General features: G+C 42.0%; 1 protein-coding gene across 1 annotated transcript in view; it reads right to left on the bottom strand.

The window, feature by feature from the left end:
• Window positions 1–10,790, bottom strand: part of LOC107109153 (vomeronasal type-2 receptor 26-like) — a 14,991-nt gene extending 4,201 nt beyond the window's left edge. The window contains exons 1-5 of the mRNA XM_015409728.1: window positions 10,714–10,790; window positions 9,633–9,924; window positions 7,256–8,122; window positions 4,203–4,430; window positions 2,574–2,700 (exon numbers count right to left, since the gene is read on the bottom strand). Of these exons, the coding sequence (XP_015265214.1) occupies window positions 2,574–2,700; window positions 4,203–4,430; window positions 7,256–8,122; window positions 9,633–9,924; window positions 10,714–10,790 (1,591 nt within the window). The remainder of the gene's footprint in view (window positions 1–2,573; window positions 2,701–4,202; window positions 4,431–7,255; window positions 8,123–9,632; window positions 9,925–10,713) is intronic.
• Between the last annotated feature and the right edge of the window lie 8,741 nt (window positions 10,791–19,531).

Here is a 19,531-nt window from a genome sequence, read left to right as displayed (position 1 = left end):
TGGAAAATAAATGGGGGGGGGGGAAACTGCAGAGTCATGGAGATCCGAGGACGCTGAAATTGAGGGCATGGAAAGGAACGAGGAAACAGGTACGACTACGCGACAGAAGAGAAAGGAGGAGCAACAGAGCAAAACACAGAAGGAGAGGGGAAAAGAACTAGCGAGTAAGGTTGAGATAACATCACCGTATTTACTGGAATAGAAGCAAATTAGGTGGAGATAACATTACCATATCTACTGGAATAGAAGCAAAAGAACATTTACTTGAAACTTAAATAGGAGATCCGAGGATGCTGAAATAGAGGGCATGGAAAGGAACGAGGAAACAGGTACGACTACGCGACAGAAGAGAAAGGAGGAGCAACAGAGCAAAACACAGAAGGAGAGGGGAAAAGAACTAGCGAGTTAGGTTGAGATAACATTACCGTATTTACTGGAATAGAAGCAGGTTAGGTTGAGATAACATTACCATATCTACTAGAATAGAAGCGAAAGAACATTTACTTGAAACTTAAATAGGGATAAACTAAAGCAAAATTTACATTATTACAGCCAAGACAAAGATAAAATTATATAATTAATATAGAAATATAACTGGCAATTTAACTAAATGGCTACTGGTGGCACAGGTACAAAAAAATCATCCTTACCATCACCAGGACAGCTAAGTTCGCAAACACAACTCAAATTGAACACCACGATTGCACCTCAAATGGCAATCAAAGACCTGAAAGCACTTATCCAGGAATGTATGGCTCAGTCCATCAAAACAACAGTAGAAGAAATATTACCGGATTTACTAAGGAAGGAGTTAGAACCTATTCAAACCACAATGGGAGAAATTATTTAAAAAGAAATGAAACCGAAACAAACAAATATTGAGCAGGTAGCTCAACAGATTACATTAGAAACTGAAGGCATAAAGAAACAGATAAATGAAAATAAACAAGAGATTATGAAAATTGCATCAGCACACAGTAATACAGAAGATAAATTACAGGAAGTAGACCAAGAAGTACAAGAACTAAAACAAAAAACACAAAACCTCCGTCTTACCTGGATTCAGATGCAGCCAACCATATAAATATGGTTGATCAAGAATATACTTGTACTATTGGTGCAGATTATGTGTTAATGTTATTTTTAAAAGAATTTCCTCTGAACTATTCATTAAGATTTCTTAAACGAGATTAATTTCAGTTTTCTTTTCTGTAATTCTCTTTTGGTAGCAAATACTGAAAAGGAAACTGGGATTTCCCCCTCCCCTGCACATGAGATATTTGATATGTTGCCTGATGGCACTCAAAGAATGCTACCATTACCAGCTGGGATTCTCAAGTAGTTGTAGTGACATCCTAAGCATCATACTGAAAAAGGATACATCTGGTTACTTCCTCAAAATACTGATAAGTGGAAGTTTGTGACAAGAAAAAAAAACCCTGTCCTTAGTGCTTATACGTAGGAACACTATTAACCCATATCATGATAAATCAGTTGAAACTCACAAACTGACCACATGATTTCGGACTTCTTGCCCTGCACCCTCAAGAAATAGTCAATTCACACATGTCCATATGCTATAATTCCTCATAATTTATGATTCATAACTGAATGTGTGAATTGATAGCAGTTATAAGAGGTGAGTTAGATGTTTTCCTTAACTGTTGGCAGGATGAAGCCCTCCATTCATATAGAAAATAGTTATATTAAAGTTCTACTTAGGAAAAGAGCATCTACATCCAGTCTGAATGCTGGAAAATGTGACACAATTAGAGATGTAAAATTTTTGGAAATTTTGAAGCCATGGGGTGGAAGGAACAATATTTCAAATTTTTGAAACAATGGAAATTTGGAGGGAAATTGAAATATGTGTGATATTTATTGTCCTATCAAATTGAAACTTTTTTTACTGCTTTCACAATATAAAACGAATCCCTGATAACTTACTTGAAATATAAAATTGCAAAATCGGAATTACTTATGGAATTTAAAAGCTTACTTACTGTCCTATCAAACTAATTTTATTGCTTGAACAACATAAAGTGCATCATTTATACTTTACTTAGATAAATTTGTTATGCTTGACATATGCATGGAATTTAAACATCACAAATACTTGACATAAAACTACAAGCAAATGCATCCTATGCTACCTTAGTGTGTGTACTTTCATTTTTGTGATCTGAAAAGTAGAAATAATAAGAGTAAAAAAAAAAAACACAAACCCACAAGTGTGTGGTAGATATATATTATTTTCTCCAAAAAAGGGTCACACACTCAGAATAAAACTAGGAGCATATTTGGATATATAATGGAAACTTATAACATTAAAGCATTGAACTATGCTGCATATGTCTATAGCATGTTCACTTAGTTTTTAAAAATGTTTCACTCATTGTAAAAGAAAAGGGTGGGAAATGAAAGGAAATTTTTTGGGTAGGTATTCCCCAACATTTCCAGTTTTTCAGGGAGAAAACTGAAGGACGCAACTTTGAAAAAAATAGGAAACTCCCCCCCTTTCCCAGTTTTTTCTTCCCGGCCCTTCACATGTTTAGACTCACTGCATCCCCTACCGTTCTGATTTGAAATCTTCCCATCTGGACATGGATCGCAATCATAGCAACAAAATTTCTCTCCTTCTCTCTTTGTCTTCTGATAGCCAGGATGGCAGAAGTCATTGCACACAGAATTGGGCACCGTCTATCCCAAAACGTGAAAGACATTTAGGGCATTACTGTACTTTTTATAAAATGCAAACAAATTAGCAGTTGGAGAGAGATTTCTTTTTTCTCTTTCTTTCTTTTATTGTGAGTTTCATCGATGCTCAATATTTGGAGACAAGACAGAAATAGCAGGCTACTTAGTCCAGCAACTCATTCCAAAGGAACAGGAATGGCCAAGTAGTGGTCAGTTGTGATACAGAGATGTTCATTCATTTGTTTTAATCTGGCTTCCTCTCAAGCCTACCAAATATTAATGAAGGCAAGGAAAGTATGTCACACTGAGCATCTGAAATGAAGTAATATAAAATATTATCCATATTGTTTCTGGTATTGCTTGGGTTGGGTGAGAATATCTTGAGGACCAGAGTAAAGAACATACATTTCCAGTCTTCTGCTTCCTTTGACTATGGTTTACATATATAGTAAAACATTTCAAGGAGATATTTGTCACTTGTGGTTTTTTTCCCATCCTAATTTTTGAATCAGTTGGTGGCTCTGATTTTATATCATCCATGACAGGGAATATCCAGACCTTCAAACCACATCTGGTGTACTCCCATTACCAGCTATATTCTTTAGACAGGCTTCTCCTTACATTGTACTCTCTCAGGACTGCCTATATGAGCTAGGCCATGGGCTTTTACCCACTGTGGGTCCAGAGTGGTCATGGGAGGTATGTTCACTTATTATATTCAGAAAGCATATAAGGCTGTGGTCACAGACACTAAATAATCCACTTTCAATGCACTTTCCAACTGGATTTTGCCAGTTTACACAGTAACATCCAGTTGGAAAGTGAACTGAAAGTTGATTGAAAATCAGAGGTCATTTCGGGGGGGACGCAGTTCCCCCGGGTGAGGTACGGGGGCGGGGCACATGAAGAAGCCCCGCCCCCTGCTTCCGGCCGCCCTGCTTCCGTCCCTCATTCAGCCAGGAGGAGGAGTGGAGCTGCAAGGCCGGCGGTGGCGGCTGGGACCATTGGGGGCGGGGTGTGTGGCCTTATGACACATTTCCGGTGATGTCAGGGGATGTGGCCTTATGACACACTTCCAGTAATGTCAGGGTGTGTGGCATATGCTAATGAGTTATGCTAATGAGTTCCCCTAGCTCTTTTTCTACGAAATGACCCCTGTTGAAAATAGATTGTTTAGTGTGTGTGACCCCAGCCATTCCCCCCCCCTAGAGAGCATTGGGAAAGGTAGATTGTTCTGGTTGATTTGGCTTTTAATTTTTCTTTGTTTAAGATTTTCAGTACATGCATTTTTAATTTTGTTCATTTTAACCATTTTAATTAGATTGCTATGTTTGTGCCCTTGAAACTTGATGTTTCATGACCTTCAGTCTGCGGAGATACGGCAGGGTATTGTGGAGGAAGTCAAAAGCATTAATGAAGTGAGTGAAACAAAATGTAAGCAAATGAAACGCCAGCCTATCTGCAGAATGGAGTGTCTATCACCAAAGATGTTCTGGAAGCTGTACCTTGTTAAAACCTGTGTGCCACTCAATAATTTCTTCCTGGATGTTGAATTGGCTTCCTTCAAGAGCATCAGCATCTACTGTTCCAACTTTCACTCTGAGGAAAGAATGGTTGGGGAAGGTGATCAAGTTCATTATGTCGAATGCAGCTCTTATTTCCTTCTTGCCATTAAAAGACAACCTTTCTCCAGCTGAGTTGTTAAAGACAATGTCTTGCAGAAATGGGTGAAGCTGTCAAGAGTAAAGAAAAAATGAAGGCTGCTTGCCCACTAAGATCCTGAACATCAATGACAGCTTGTTAGAAGCAGGGGGGAATGTAATACCACCTCACAAAATGAGTGGCTAACTTGTACTGATATGAAATGTGGTGGCAGACACTGGCTTGAATGGGTTTAAAAGGGTGTTGGACAGAGTTGTGGGGGAAATGGGTCTGTTGTTGACTGCTAGTCATGGTAACCATATGGAAGGGCTGAGTTCAGAGGAAGAATGACTCCAACTGTGGTTGCATGCTGTGGAGCATTTGCTTCTGAGCTGCTCTGTAACAGGTCTGACCTTCGTACAAAATAGAATGGTAGATTACATGGACCATGGGTCTGATTCAGACTGACTAATTTTCATTATGTATGTCCCTATCTTGAAAAAAAGTAATTCATCTGAAAAGGTAAACTTTTACTTATTTCACTGATACCGTGTGTTTCAGTCCAAATGGGACCCAAAGTGGCGTAGTTCATTCTGCTCTCATCAATTTTCACCCTCATGCAAAATTGTGTAAGGTTGGTTAGGTCAGTCCAAGTTCATCCATCAAGCCTTCATGGCACAGCTGGAATTTTAACCAGATCTCCCAGATCCTAGTTCAACCGTCTAACACTACGACATTATAGCTCTCCCATCCTATATATGTATCTAAGCCCTAGTGTATTGGCATTTTCCAGCTCTCCCATTGGCCTTGCTGTGCACCCCATTAGCCATTGGCCCGTCAGCTGTCACTCAAGAGTACTCATGTGCCATTGGCTGGGTGCTGGGTCTGTTTCCCTTCCCCACCCACTGCCGGCTTGGCCAATCTTCCCTATCAGAAAAAAATGCCAAAATGGCTGTCTCTCCTGATGAAGATGCTTTTCCTGCTTGGCTCCTCCGTGGCCAGATGGCTGGCTATTGAGTTTAGCCACTGGCCATCAAATCATTCTCTTCTCCTCCTTCTGTGGGGCTTACTTTCTCCACAATGGTTGTTGCTAGGCAACAAAGCTTGGTTCTGTCAGTAAAAAGACAGGGGCAGGAGGCACTTTCCAGGCCTTCTTTGGCTAGGGTTGCCAGCATCAGGTTGAGAAATTCCTGTAGATTTTGTGTTGGAGTCTATGGAAGCCAGAGTTGGGGAAGAGGAGAGGCCTCAGTTAAATCGAATATCATAGATTCCACCCTCCAAAACAGTTATTTTCTCCAGGGAGAGAGAGATCTGTTGTATGGAGTTTAGTTGTGATAGCAGGCAATCTTCAGGCTCCACCTGGAGGTTGGCGACTATAGCCCTGGTAGCACCCTCTGGATGACTTGATGACACCTGACTGGCATAACTTTACTAGGCCTGACTGCTTAGTCCTTTTCACCAGCATCAGCCCCCCAGGACAGCCAGTGTGGTGTAGCAGTTAGCACTTCAGAGCAGGGTCTGCTAGACCCAGGTTCTTTCTGTGGAAGCTGAGGTGGTGATTTCAGACCAGTTGCAGACTTTCAGCCTAACCTACCTCACAAGGCTGTTGTGCAGTTCAACAGGGGGAGAGAAGAATGCTGTAAACTGCTTTGGTCCTCACTGTGGAGAAAGACTGTACTTTTCCTAGGTAGAAGCTACAGGGAGGCTAGAGGAGATTGAACACTAAAATCACAGTGGCAGATAAAGGTAGGTTGATGGTTGACTGGGAAGGAGATAGCGTTGCCAACTCCAGGTTGGGAAATTCCTGGAGTTTTGAGCCTCTCCCCTCCAAACCAGCCATTTCCTTCCAGGGAACCATTGCTGCCAATCTTCAGGTTTGCTACTTTATAGAGTCTATGTTCCAGTTTGTTTTCTAGCCAGGTAAAAAAGAGGGCTGGCTGGTTACCACTATAAATATAAATATAGTGTTCATGGAGAGCATTTCAGCCAGCAAAATATAGGAGGCAAATGGAACCAGAACTAAGTTCTAAAAAGTTCTAAAAAAATAAAAAATCCTAACAATTTTTTTAAAAAATAATATTCCATTCAGGTTCATGTTGCTTTGTAGGGTGGACTCTGTGTCATTATACCCTGCTGAGGTAGCTTCCCTCCTGCTTGGGTCCCCACTGCAGAGAAAGACTATACTTTTCCTACATAAAAGCTGGGGGGGGAAGGGAAAGCTGAAGTCAGAAGGGCAGATAAAGGTAGGTTGATGGCTGGCTGGGTAGGAGATAGAGTTAGCAACTCCAGGTTGGGAAATTCCTGGAGATTTGAGAGGTGGAGCCTGGAGAGGGTGGGTTTGAGGAGGGGTGGAACCCCAGAAAGGTAAAATGTCATAGACTCCACCCTCCAAACCAGCCATTTACTCCTGGGGAACTGTTGCTGCCAATCTCCAGAAGAGGGCTGGACATCACTCAGAATTACAATTGTTGTTCAGGTGGCAGAGATCAATTCCCCTGGAGAAAAATAGTGGACTCTGTGTCATAATATTTTGCTGAGGTCATCACAGCAAATTGATGCTGAGTGTCCAAGGCCAGGGCACCCACCCAGAATCTCTTTCTAGAGATCATTGTATTTATTTCCACAACAGGCCTTATTCCTAGTATGCATATAAAACCCCTCTTACATTTTTTTGTTTGTTTCTTTTTTGTTTGTCTTATATAAAATAAAATAAAATCATTTGTGAATAATTTATACAAGTGCCTGGAAAAGGGGGGCAAAGAAGCAAAATGTAGCTGATTCTGAAACATGGTTCCTTGTTCAAATAAACTAATATGCAGATACATGTTTGAGGTACATCTCTGAAAAGCTTTTGCCATGAAGAAAAAGGCATACTTAACATTCTTTCAATGCAGACATTTCATTGTGGAGACATTACCTGCCAAGGCCAGAGCTCCCGAGTTTCACCTCTTTGGCTACCGACCATTATTCTGTGATTGGATCTGTGTGTGGACATGGCATGTAAACTATGTGCCAAAGCATAGACCGCATTATAGATACTGTAGCTATGTCCAGTCATGGGCATTTCAAAAACAGAATGAGGAAGGCTCTCCAGCTTCTCCTCTCCAGTACATGTCTTTTTGCTTGCCATTGGACTCTGGGAGTTAGGAAAAGAACAGTCAAAGGCTTGTTCCCAAAAGTCTTTCAGAAAACCATTTCCTTGCATCTGGCCAGGTCTTATGTTCTGAAGAAAATTCTGGAAGCCAGCAACATCACGAGAATGAATTGTGAAAGAAAGAATACTTTCCAAGTAGTTGAAATTCCACATCCTTTGAAGAGTGACTAATGCAAAATCCACTTGGGCTGTCACTATCCACACCTTCCTGAATCCATACCTTTCCTCATCTCCCATATAGTCAAAAACCATCACACTGATCAATGACATTATAGTCAAAGATCCCCCATAGAGAATAAATGTGTTGCTTTTGTGGTCTGCAAAAGTCTCATAGATCTGTGAGACTGAACCAATTAATTCTTGTGCATTCTCCCATTTCATATGGCTTGGGATTCTCCCAGTGGATGCCAAGCAGATTCTGTTCTGGGAAAGCAATGGCTCCAGGGTGCTCAAGAAATGTTCTCCGCTGTCTTCATCTATAATAATGAGCCCAACCCAAGTCCACCGGAAATGGAGGAGCAGGTCAATGAGCCCAGTAGTCTGGTGGACTTCTTCATTAGGCACCATGCGGTAAAAGGGAGGGAACTCTGTTACATCTCTCTCTTCTGGGGCAAATGAACCATACGTAAGCTAAAAGAAAAAGTTATTTTTTTTCTATTGGAATATTCTTAGGGATGCACCTATTTATGCAATTGTTTTGCTAAACCAGGTGCAAGTTCGAGGAGGACTAAAGTACAGGATCTTTTCTATCTATGCGTGTAAGGTTGTTTTTTTTTAATCATTCGATTTATATACCGCCCTAACCCCCCCCATGGGGGTCTCTGGGCTGTTTACAGTTTGTAGTGCTAGTCACTTTGTAATTCCCTAACTATGGGCACATTCTCAGGGGTTGGGTAAGCCTACCAGCACCCCGGTGGTGGCGGCTCTCCCTTCTGGCCTCCGGCCTCCGGCTTCCTCGGCTCTCAGTTGTCTTCCTTCGGTCAGCAGGATGTCTCTCTCGTGGCGCTTCTCCGGCGAGGCAGCTTTCTCGGCGTGTTGACTCGTCTCTCCCGGCCTCGGCTCTGTCCAGTAGGCTCCGCCGCGCCGGGAGATGACGTCTTCCATGCCTTCTGCTGCTAGCAACGTCCGCTTCCTGCTGTATCTCTGCAGGCCACCAGGGATCACTCTACTGGCTTCGTCGTTGTGCCACGCCACCTCGTCTCTGCTGCCAGGATTCCGCCGTTGCCGTTGCCGCCATCATCGTTGTTCCTTTGCCACTGCCGCACACCACTGCACACCACACTCCTTAGGATGAGGGGGTGCCCCCTATCCTACTAAGGGTAGGTGTTGTTCCTTTGCCACCGCTGCACACGGCTGCACACCGCACTCCTTAGGATGAGGGGGTGCCCCCTACCCTATTAAGGGTAGGTCCCCATTTATCTACTCACCCTTTAACGGGCTTTTGAACCGCTGGGTGGGCGGGAGCTGGGACGTAGGCTGGGAGCTCACTCCGGCCACGGTGGGGCTCGAACAGATGTTCGGCCAGATGTTAAAGCAGGCTGCATTTTTTACACATTGTTACAATATAACCAAATTTCTTTGAAATGGAAAAAGATCTGCTAACAGATCGCTCTATTATTGCGTACTTTGTTCTCTCCCCCCCGAGCCATTTTTTTTAATTTATTGTCAAATGAACCATACGTAAATGAGCCATACGTAAAATGGGGCAAATGAGCCATACGTAAAATGGGGCAAATGAACCACACATAAGCTAAAAGAAAAAAGTTATTTTTTTCCTATTGGAATATTCTTAGGGGTGCACCTATTTATGCAATTGTTTTGCTAAACCAGTTGCAAGTTTGTAGAGGACTAAAGTACAGGATCTTTTCTATCTATGCGTGTAAGTTCTGCTCAGTTTTTACACATTGTTACAATATAACCACATTTCTTTGAAATGGAAAAAAGATCTGCTAACAGATCGCTCTATTATTGTGTACTTTGTCCCCCCCCAGAGGAATTTATTTTTTACTTATTGTCAATAAATGTCCATATAATCTTATTCTGACACTAATAATTCTCCCTCTGCCTGAAAGATAATAACTCATAGAAATGAAAGATGGCAATTTGTCAGATCTCTCATCCTTCCATGTATGGTTCTTACCTGTGGGATTTTGTAGAGACCTAAGAGGTCTGCCATATGGAAAGAGATATCTTCATCGAGCCCCCCAATGACAGCTACGAGGTTTTTCCGTGTATCACAGTTGTAATTAGGAACAGATATATGTGATTTGAAAAGCAAGTCAAGGGTTCTATGGTAGGTCATCCTTGCATTGAGATAACTGTCATAGATTTGAAACCCAACAGAGACATTGGGCAAGATCTTGGGATTCTCATTGATTTCCTTTATGGCAAACACCAAGGCCAGGACATGCTGGTAGAACTTTGTCACATATCTTTTAAAAAAAGAGTTAAAATAAATTTCATACATGACTTCTAAAATACAGCAAGATAAATATATATGCCCTGGAAATTATAAAATTGCGACATGACACACATTCTCTCCCCCCCTTCTCTGTTCCCCCCCCACACACTTTGGCCCTGTCCACACGAGGGGATTTGGGCTGGGAGTGAGCCAGATCGGTGCCGGAGCAAACGGGCGCGATCCCACGTCAACATCTGGCTAGCATTGCGCTCCCGTCTCTGATCCGGCCCTTCCCCCGATGAAGCGCTTCAAAACTGAACCACCTACCTAGGTGGTTCATCCAATTGGTCTGCATCAATGCTGGCCGTGGGATCGGTGGGGTGTCTTGCCGCTGGCGCATCCCCGGCCCCCAGCCGAACTGCGCATGCTGGGGAGCAACGGCGTGCGGTGCACGGGATCCGTGGGATCCCGCCCGCACGTCTCTTTTTTGATGCGGCTCTATTTAGCCGTGCTTTGCCAGGTGTTTTCCCTGCCGTGTGGCAGGGGCCTTTATCTCTCTTGCTCTTTAGTTAGTCATGTGCAGACGGCTTGTTTTGAATCTTCAGAACATTACAGCAGAATGAATCCCTCAGGACTCTTCAGTTATATTAATCCATATCTCATACTGAGGCAAACCACAGATCCTTTAGCACCAGTTTGTCTTCTCAAGAGTGGCAGCAGCTCTCCGTGTTTCCAGCCTGTGGTCTTTCACATTGTCTTCTGCATTGTGTTCATATGTTCAGGGCACTGTGTTTGTTCCTCTGGCCCAAATCACACATACTGAAAGAGATGTCGCTGTGTAACTCTGCATTTCCTCTCCACATCTCCTCCATTATGACTAATCTTAAGGTTGGGCATTCCTCTTCCCTATAAATGGAAGCCCATGAACACACGGACCTGCCTTATACTGAAACAGACCATTGGTCTATCAGCACTGTCTACCAAGACTGGCAGCAGTCCTACAAGGTGTTAGGTGGAGGTCTTTTAAATCACTTAGTACTTGGATACCTTTTATTGTTACTTACTTGGTGTCTCTGTTTTCTCAGAGTAAAGGGAATCTCAAAAATGCTATAAATAACTACACCTTCAGTGCTTTTGATTACATAACATCTTCATGAATTGTGTGTTTATTTTTGAGATCTGGATGTTTATCCCTCCATACCTGTGCAAGACTAAAGAAAGAAAAATTGTACGCTAAATTGAGTGTGTGTGTGTGTGTGTATGAGAGAGAGAGAGAAAGAGAGAGAGAGATGATGATGATGATGATGATGATAATGAGAATGATGATGATGATGATATCCAGTTTTTAGTTAGGTGTTATCCAAAATTCTTTAGGAAATCTTTTCTTAATATCCCTTCCCATTCTTCAATGTATCTATTAAATACTTGGCTCTTCCAAATTGAGCATGTGAAGATTTAGTTAGCAGTAAAAAGAAACATCTTGAGATAACACTGCTGAAAAAGTGGATAAATAAACCTCAATAGAAAAGATCTTTTCTGTTTAAAAACTTCAATAAAAATTCATATTTTAAAAGTTAAATAAACCTTAGAGTATTAAGCACCCTAGCAGTTTGAAAGTAAGAAATTGCAAGTTGATAAATAGGTACCACTTCGGTGAGTAGGTAACAGTGTTCCGTGCACCTCAGTGTTTAGTCATGACCATGGAAATGTCTCCAGGCAGTGCTGGCTCTTCGGCTTGGAAACTGAGATGAGCACCGCCCCCTAGAGTTGGATTTGACTGGCTTCTAAGCAAGAGAAACCTTTATCTTTACCTTTAATCTCACATAGAAGTATATACACATCAAGAGTGGCTTTTCCCCATTCCTTTTAGAATGAAAAAATATCATGAATTGAAACTGTGAATAGAAGGCATGAGGATTGTCAAGCACAGCTGAAAACCTGGTGGACATATACAAGGGGGGGAAAGCACTAATAAAGGTTAAGAATCTGGAAATCTAAATGAATTTCATATAAAGAGCACAATGTCAGATCCACTTAAGTCTATTATACAAATCAGCCTTGAATCTGTTCTTCTAAGTATATGCCTCCCCCCCCCCCTTTATGGCAGTAATCTGTTACCAGCAACTTTTCCAATATTCAACGAATATCTTGTCTGGAGTTTGTTTCCAGGGTATTGTCATACAAAAAGCAGCTATACCTCAAGAAAGCTACTGGCAGATCCATAACAACTTAAATGCTAACGTGGAGCATTTGCACAAGTCTTTACATCTCTTTCCAGTCTCTATTCAAATTCTAGCACCCGTATTTATCTGTGTGTTTAAAGAAACCACCTGTTCATTTAAACTTGTTTTCATTTTTTAAACATTTTCTCCATGTTCAGATATTTCATGGTCTCTCATAAAGTTGACAATGGGAGATTGCGCTGCTTTTCTTAATTTGACCGTTAGTCACAAACAGTAACTTTCTCTTTTCTCCATTTTCAATTGCTTTTTTTAAAAAAAAAGGATAGTGACATTAAAGGAGGAGAAACCCCATATGTACTGTAAGCAGCGGAAAGGAGAAAATCTGGGGTGGACTGAAGCTGCAGGCTTTTTCTTTAAACACCCTGTTGGTTCTTTACACAATTCCTATATGTTCTAAATTGGCAACACTCACGATTCAACAGGAAACAAAACCCTTACTGTAAAGACGTCTCCCCTGATGGCTGATTTTGGAATGAAGGAGTGTAAAAATGTGCCAGAATCTGGGAAACGATGCCACCAATAAGGAGGTCCCCTGACTGGTACTCATACACAATAGAGCTCTGCATAGAAACTACTTGGTAAATGATATGTGGCCACCAAGTAAGTAAAATACTCGGTCTCATGATTTTGTCAGCAAAGCTTCTCTCAACAGTCAGACTCTCCTGTGACCATCAAAGACGGAGAAGGCTAGCTTGGAGGCAAGATACCGCTGTGATGATTCTCAATCACAGGAAATATATCTATAGCTAAAATCAACACTGCATAAATTTGTGTTTTAATTAGCGATCAATCGTCTGGCTTTTCAAAGCAAAATATGTGAGATCTAACTATAGGAGTTTTGCCATCCCTTCTCTTTGTGGCAAAGGAGGGTTCTTATAAAACATTTTAGGCTTGTTTTCAGGTACTTTCTAAACAGTCATCAGCACTTTAGTCACTGAACGCACTACAGTGATGAGGATAATTGCAAGAGAGATAATTATACCTTACACTGGTGGTGCTCTGGGTACCATTTTCCCCCACCAATTCTGACTGAGACTTTCTTCTAATCTTTAAAAAAGCAGTTAATAAGATGTTGGTTCAGGTACTCCCTTGGCAAGAACCAGCAGCAGGAAATGCAGCCCTTGTGATGAAGAAACTAACATGATAGGGAACAAACAAAAGTATTTCATTTCTAGAAGAGATTTATATTCTGTCCCAAACAATTCAAGGTAGCTAAATATTTTTAATGGTACTAGATCCCCCAAATAAGACTATGGAACAAGAGTGTAGGAATTTAGTTTATCAGTGGCTGATCTACCTTAAGTAAATATCCCCAGCTTAATAAAAGTTGTTAACGACCACACTACTGTAGATGTGGGCCGTGGCTCAGCTGAAGAACTTCTGCTTTGCATGCAGGAGGTTCCAGGTTGATTTACTGGCATTTCCAGTTCAAAAGAGGCAAGGCAGTAGGTGATGTGAGAGACCTCTACCTGAGATCCTGGAGAGCCAGGGCCAGCCTGATTGGACTCTACTGACTTTTGAGAGGCTGTGATTCAGTGGTAGAGCCTGAGGTCACACTCACACGCACAATTAACCATACCATAGCCACGAATGCCAAGTTGATTTAAAGGGTGTGATCAGACACGAACATCTGGGAAGTGCCCCGCACCCACTGGCAACCTGTTTTGTTCCACCACAGAAGTGGGGTAAAAAGACACCAGGGAAAGTCCGGTAGCAAATGGGTTGCTATGGGCCATGGATGGACTTTCCCTTGTCTGATCAGCACACTCTCATGGCATTGGGATGGCCCTATCTATACCTTGTGGCTAATAGCCACTGATGGACCTCTGCTCCATATGCTTATCTAATTCCCTTTTGAAGCCGTCCATGCTTGTAGCTGCCACCACTTCCTGTGGCAGTGAATTCCAAGTGTTAATCACTCTTTGGGTGAAGAAGTACTTCCTTTTATCCGTTCTAACCCGACCGCTCAGCAATTTCATGGAGTGCCCACGGGTTCTGTCTATAATTCTGTCTATAGACAATTTCATGGAGTGCCTACGGAGCCTTAGTTAGTTAAAGGCTCCGAAGCCGGGGCGCACCGGGGCAGAGCCTCTTTACCGGCCCTAATTGGCTGGAAATTGAGGGACCTAGCAACGCCACCGGAACTTCGCAGAGTGATGAAGCGATCGAGCGATAAGAAAAAACAAACATCGGCAGCAACTGTGAGTTGGCGATCGAAACGAAAGTAGCATTTTAAGCGCACATGTTAAATCTGGATGCCCTTGTTGTAAGTAAACCTGCTCTGGCACCCAGCTTTCCTTGTGTCATACGTGGCTTCATTAATCCTCACCTGCACCTAAACAGTGTTGAAAGTTGTTAAACCATCTTCTCCCTCCCCTTACATGCCATAATTCTACATAGAAGAACCACCATTGTCAGATTAATAACAGAGATGCTGTGACTTTTTTGAACAATAATTGTTCCTTGAAAACATAGAACAGAACAGTGTTTTCTGCTGGGTTCTTTTCTCCTGTAATTTCTGTTGCCCTCTGCTGGGTTGGACTTCTGGCTCCTTTCCCCTTCCTTGGGCCTAGTAAAGGTTCACATTTCACTACAATCTTAGGTTTATAGGCAGAAAAAATAAGCAGCTAGTTTGGAAACTTCAGAAAGGGCTGTATGGGCTTAAGTAAACAGCTAAAACCAGGAGCTGCGGTGGCTCAAGTGGTTAAGACGTTGAACTGCAGGCTGTGGAAGGTCAATAGTTCAGCAGTTCAAGACCCGGGTGCCACATGATGGAGTGAGCTTCCGTCTCTAGTTCCAGCTCCTGCCAACCTAGCTGTTCGAAAGCAAGAAATTGCAAGTAGATAAATAAATAGGTACCAATTCGGTGGGAAGGTCACAGCGTTCCGTGCGCCTTGGTGTTTAGTCATGCTGGCCACATGACCACGGAAACGGCTTTGAAACGGAGATGAGCACCGCAAGCCTAGAGTCGGATTCGACTGGCTTTCGAGCAAGGGAACCTTTACCTTTACCTAAACTGCTAAAGCCTGGAATGACAAGTTGAAAGAAAGGGGACTCCATCAAGGCTTTGGACAGCTTAAAACTGATGCCAACCTTTATAGTCAACACAAAGATGGAAGACGTACATTGGTTGGATTATTTGCCACAAAATTATGGTGCTTTCACACACAGAGTATAATGCACTTTCAATCCACTTCCAATGCACGTTGCAACTGGATTTTAACTGTGTGAAATGGCAAAATCCACTTCCAAATGCTCTGTGGACCTCACCTTGCCATGCTGGCAAGTCTGAGCTCACCAAACAGGATCCAACTTGCCTTTGCTCAGTGCTGGAAGAGTAAGACAATTATTCTATGGAAAAATATTCTTTAGATTAAATGTCCATCTGCTTTTGTCTAGTACAATGAATGTGAACCCTAACATATTCTGTTGAGACAAGGATGTGAAGGGCAGACGGGTGGACAGGGAGGAGGAGGAGCTGCCATCATGTAAACCATGAAGTTGGCAATGATGCAAGTTGGCGGGCAGGTGGGGGCTAAGGAACTAGTGAGGGGGCAGCCTGGAGAGGCAGTAACATCAATGGGTTTTGACTAGAGGAGGAGGGGTGATGGAGTAGCAAGGTGGTCGGAGAGCCTGGATCTCACCAACCTTTGGAGTCTTTTTAGGGGACTTTCTTGACATTTCTGGACTCCTCCAGATTTGACAAGGGTCCACCAGTTCTTTGGGAGTAGGAAACTGGAAGCGGAAGACTTAAACTGAGCTCCCTGTTTTTGGCAACAACAGGTGAAGTTTCAGTTTGCCTTGAAGCAGAAGCTCCAGAAGGACCGGTCACGGCAGTTTGTGGCTGGAAAGCTACATCAGGCCCCAACAAGAGCCTCCATACCTTGCCACAAATCATCTTGGCGAAGACTCCTTAAGCAACCTTATCTTCTACTTTAATCATTACACCCATAAACAGACACTTGATTGCCCCTATAAATCTGTCCAGAGACAAAGGGAGGGTAAAACTCTCCCTCCAGTAGCCACACAAAGTTTTGGATTTTATTACATCAAACATGCAGGGGGAAAACAACATTTTGAAATGTTTTACCTGCTATTTAGAAAATATTGTTACAGAAACTTATTTCACTCTTAAAGAACTTTGATGGAACTATTTTTTTTTTTGGAACTATTGAAAGTGAAACAGGCTAAAAGTTAAGCCAAAATGGCACTGAGCAGTTTCTTTGTCTGTGTCTCTATGCATAATTATGCTGTGAATGTTGTGTCTGTTAAGGAGTGAGATGGCTCTCGCAGCTCCATTTGAGACGAAGGATTCTAGGACACATTAAAATATGCAACTGTTTTCAGATGATAAATGGGACTGTTTAGAAAGTCAATTGAAGAAGGGATTACAGAGACACAAAATCAAATGACAGTTTCTACACAAGAGGAAAAATGACAGGACATGTTTCAACACTCGATATCTACAATAAAAGACTTTCTTAGCCACTGCTTTGATGAGTCGATTGGACATAATACAGATGACGTAGGCTGTTTGTTTTTGTGCACAAACAGGCCAGAAGAGAATGAGACATTCAAAAATCAAATACACAAAAGAACAACGATTTTGATGAGACATTTTCAAGGAAAGCAAGAGAAATTTAAATTTTATAAATAAATGGAAGTAGCACTCATGGCTTTATTAGCAGAAGAGATAAAGATAGCCAAAACTTGAACTTTTAAGCTGTTTATTTACTGTGTGCCTTGAACCTGATTTACACGTTCTCGGGGAGGACAGGGTATGAATGCATTAAAACAAACAAATAAATAAAAAATACACGACTATTCGATATCCAATTGATTTATTAATATAAACTGAAACAAAGTATTTTAATCCCTACATTATCTTGAATGATTAATGAAAGCTAAAGATATGGGCAGTTTGAAATTTTAGAGAGGATATGTGGAAGTAGCACTCTCTGACAGTCTGTATGGTTTTAATTGGATGAAGGGATAATAATCTACTAAAACTGGAACTTTTAAGCTGTTGAGAACTGTTTATCTATTATGTGTTTCTACACCTGAATTACATTGTTATTTGATACCCAATTGATTTATGAATATAACCTGAAGCAAAGTACCTCTAACTTTTGCATTGTCCTGACTAAGTAATGAAAGCTATAAGCCATGAATTTTTAATTTGAAATAATTTATTCTCTGTACATGTAATGTCCTAATTGAAGGAGGATGAAACAATATGGGCAGTCTGAATTTTTAGAGAGGAATTGCAGGGAAAATATAATTAAAGGGTTACTTATTTTGAGAGAAGACCAGATGTTTCAGGACAAGGTGAAAGCTATATGGCTTTTTCAGTGTGAGAGCTGGATTGTAGGGGAAATATAACATATTATGTTTAGGCCTGCTAGTTAATGGGATTTTGAAAACTAACAGTGTTAAAAATGTGAAAGAATATTTAAAGGGACTAGATTGTTAATTTAGAAGAAATATATGCTTTCTTTAGCATAGTTAAACTGCTAAGTCTTTTCTGTTGTTTTTATATTGACATAAAATCGAATAATAACAGTATAGTACTGATAAAATGAAATATAGCAGATAGAATATTGATGAATTAGTTTTATGAAGGGAATAGATACTTGATTTAATAGTGTATGTTATTGAATACAAAATAAAACAAGGGGGGAATGGGAATCTGTATGCAAATACGATGATGTGAGCGAGATATTCGGCTTGCTATTTTAAAAGGTATGGCTCTTTTCTATGTAACTTGTTAAAAAATAATAATAAATTTTGCCCGATCTGGGCAAGTAAAAAAAAAATGGGTTTCAACTAGAGAAATGGTGTGTAGGGTTGCAGTGTTGGATCATGCTTATTCCCAGCAGCATGTGAAGCTCTCTCCAAGAGGATGGTGAAGTTTCTGAACTGCAGAATTTGTGCTGTGGGGAAAAAGATTGAGATTTTAATTGGTTCTTCGGAAGATATATATTGATTTTGCCATTTAAGTTTCTATGTCCACATGCTAAGGAAATGAACAGGATGAAAGAGGAGCTTGTTTCCAGCTTTCGCACGTGAACACACGCATGAGTGGTGCCTTGCTTGAGCAGAAGGGCGGCTGTTCTGCTGTTTCTGAAAACATTTGTCTCATAGTTTGGTGTAGTGCTTAAGTGTGCGGACTCTAATCTGGAAGAACCGGGTTTGATTCCCCACTCCTCCACTTGCAGCTGCTGGATGACCTTGGGCAATCCATAGTTCTGGCACAGCTGTCCTTGAAAAAGAGCAGTTTCTGTCAGAGCTCTCTCAGCCCTACCTACTTCATGGGGTGTGGGGAGGGTAAGGGAAAGGTGTTTGTAAGCCACTCTGAGACACCTTTGGGTAGTGAAGGATGGGGTAGAAATCCAATCTCTTCTTCTTTTCTTCTTCTTCATAATGTCTTGCACAGTAGTACATGCCAGTGTCTTCAGGCATCAGGACATTTAGCTGCAGGGAAACTTGGCTCTCATGATCCTTAGTTGACTTCGGTGAGTACTGTTATAGTAAAGGCCTTCAGCTGCCCAGATACCTCCAGCCCACTCCAGTCCCCTTCCTGGGGGCTGACAAACCCAGTGAATGTTATGGCTTCTTAGAGAGAATCCAGACACTGCACAGGTCAGTTGTAGAGACTCTCCAGGCCTTTTCACCCCACCACCAGTCTCCACAAGGGTCTGGGAAGAAACACCAATAGGGCAGTAAAAAAAAATCCAATTATTAAAAGATATGAAGAAAATCTCACAACAAAATCCAGGTTCCCATCTCTGTAAATGAGTATTAGGAGGTTGTCTTACATATTGGGAAGAGCAAGAGAAAAGTTATAATGACACCCATTTCTATGATGTGGGTTTTGGTGCCCAGTTCAGAGGCCATGAAGGGGAATGAAATCTAAGGCCTTCTCCCAGGAATTTCCCTTTCAAGAAGGCTGCATCAGAAAGCCATTATTGGCCTCGGCCACACGGGCAGGAAAATGCAGGGGGGGAAGCGTGGCTGTTTGCCCCGGAGCAAACTAATGCGTGACTGTGCAATCAGGCGTCGGGTTGAGGTCCCATCGAGCTCCCGTGGTTAGGGGGGAGGTGCCGATCACATGATGTGGCAAAGAAGCGAAGCGGTGCAGCAAACGGGGTTGTGGGGTTTTTTAAAACTGAAATGTGCGCATGCTCCGTTGGGTGCTTCTGCGCATCCGTAGAGACTTGGGGGGGAAACCCTTTTTGCGAGGGGACATGGGTGGGCACCAGAACTACCACCGGAAACGCGATCAAACGCCCACCCTTGCCCCGCGGTTTCCGGAAACTAGTACCTTCAAGGTACTAGTTTTTTACCCCGCATCTTCGGCGGGAAGCCTCAGGTGCACCACGGGAGCTCTACGCT

Source organism: Gekko japonicus, unplaced genomic scaffold (assembly GCF_001447785.1).
Source record: "Gekko japonicus isolate JY-2015 unplaced genomic scaffold, Gekko_japonicus_V1.1 scaffold3902, whole genome shotgun sequence".
Taxonomy (NCBI): Eukaryota; Metazoa; Chordata; class Lepidosauria; order Squamata; family Gekkonidae; genus Gekko; species Gekko japonicus.
The sequence above is the reverse complement of the archived record's forward strand: the minus strand, read 5'-3'. Positions and strand labels throughout refer to the sequence as shown.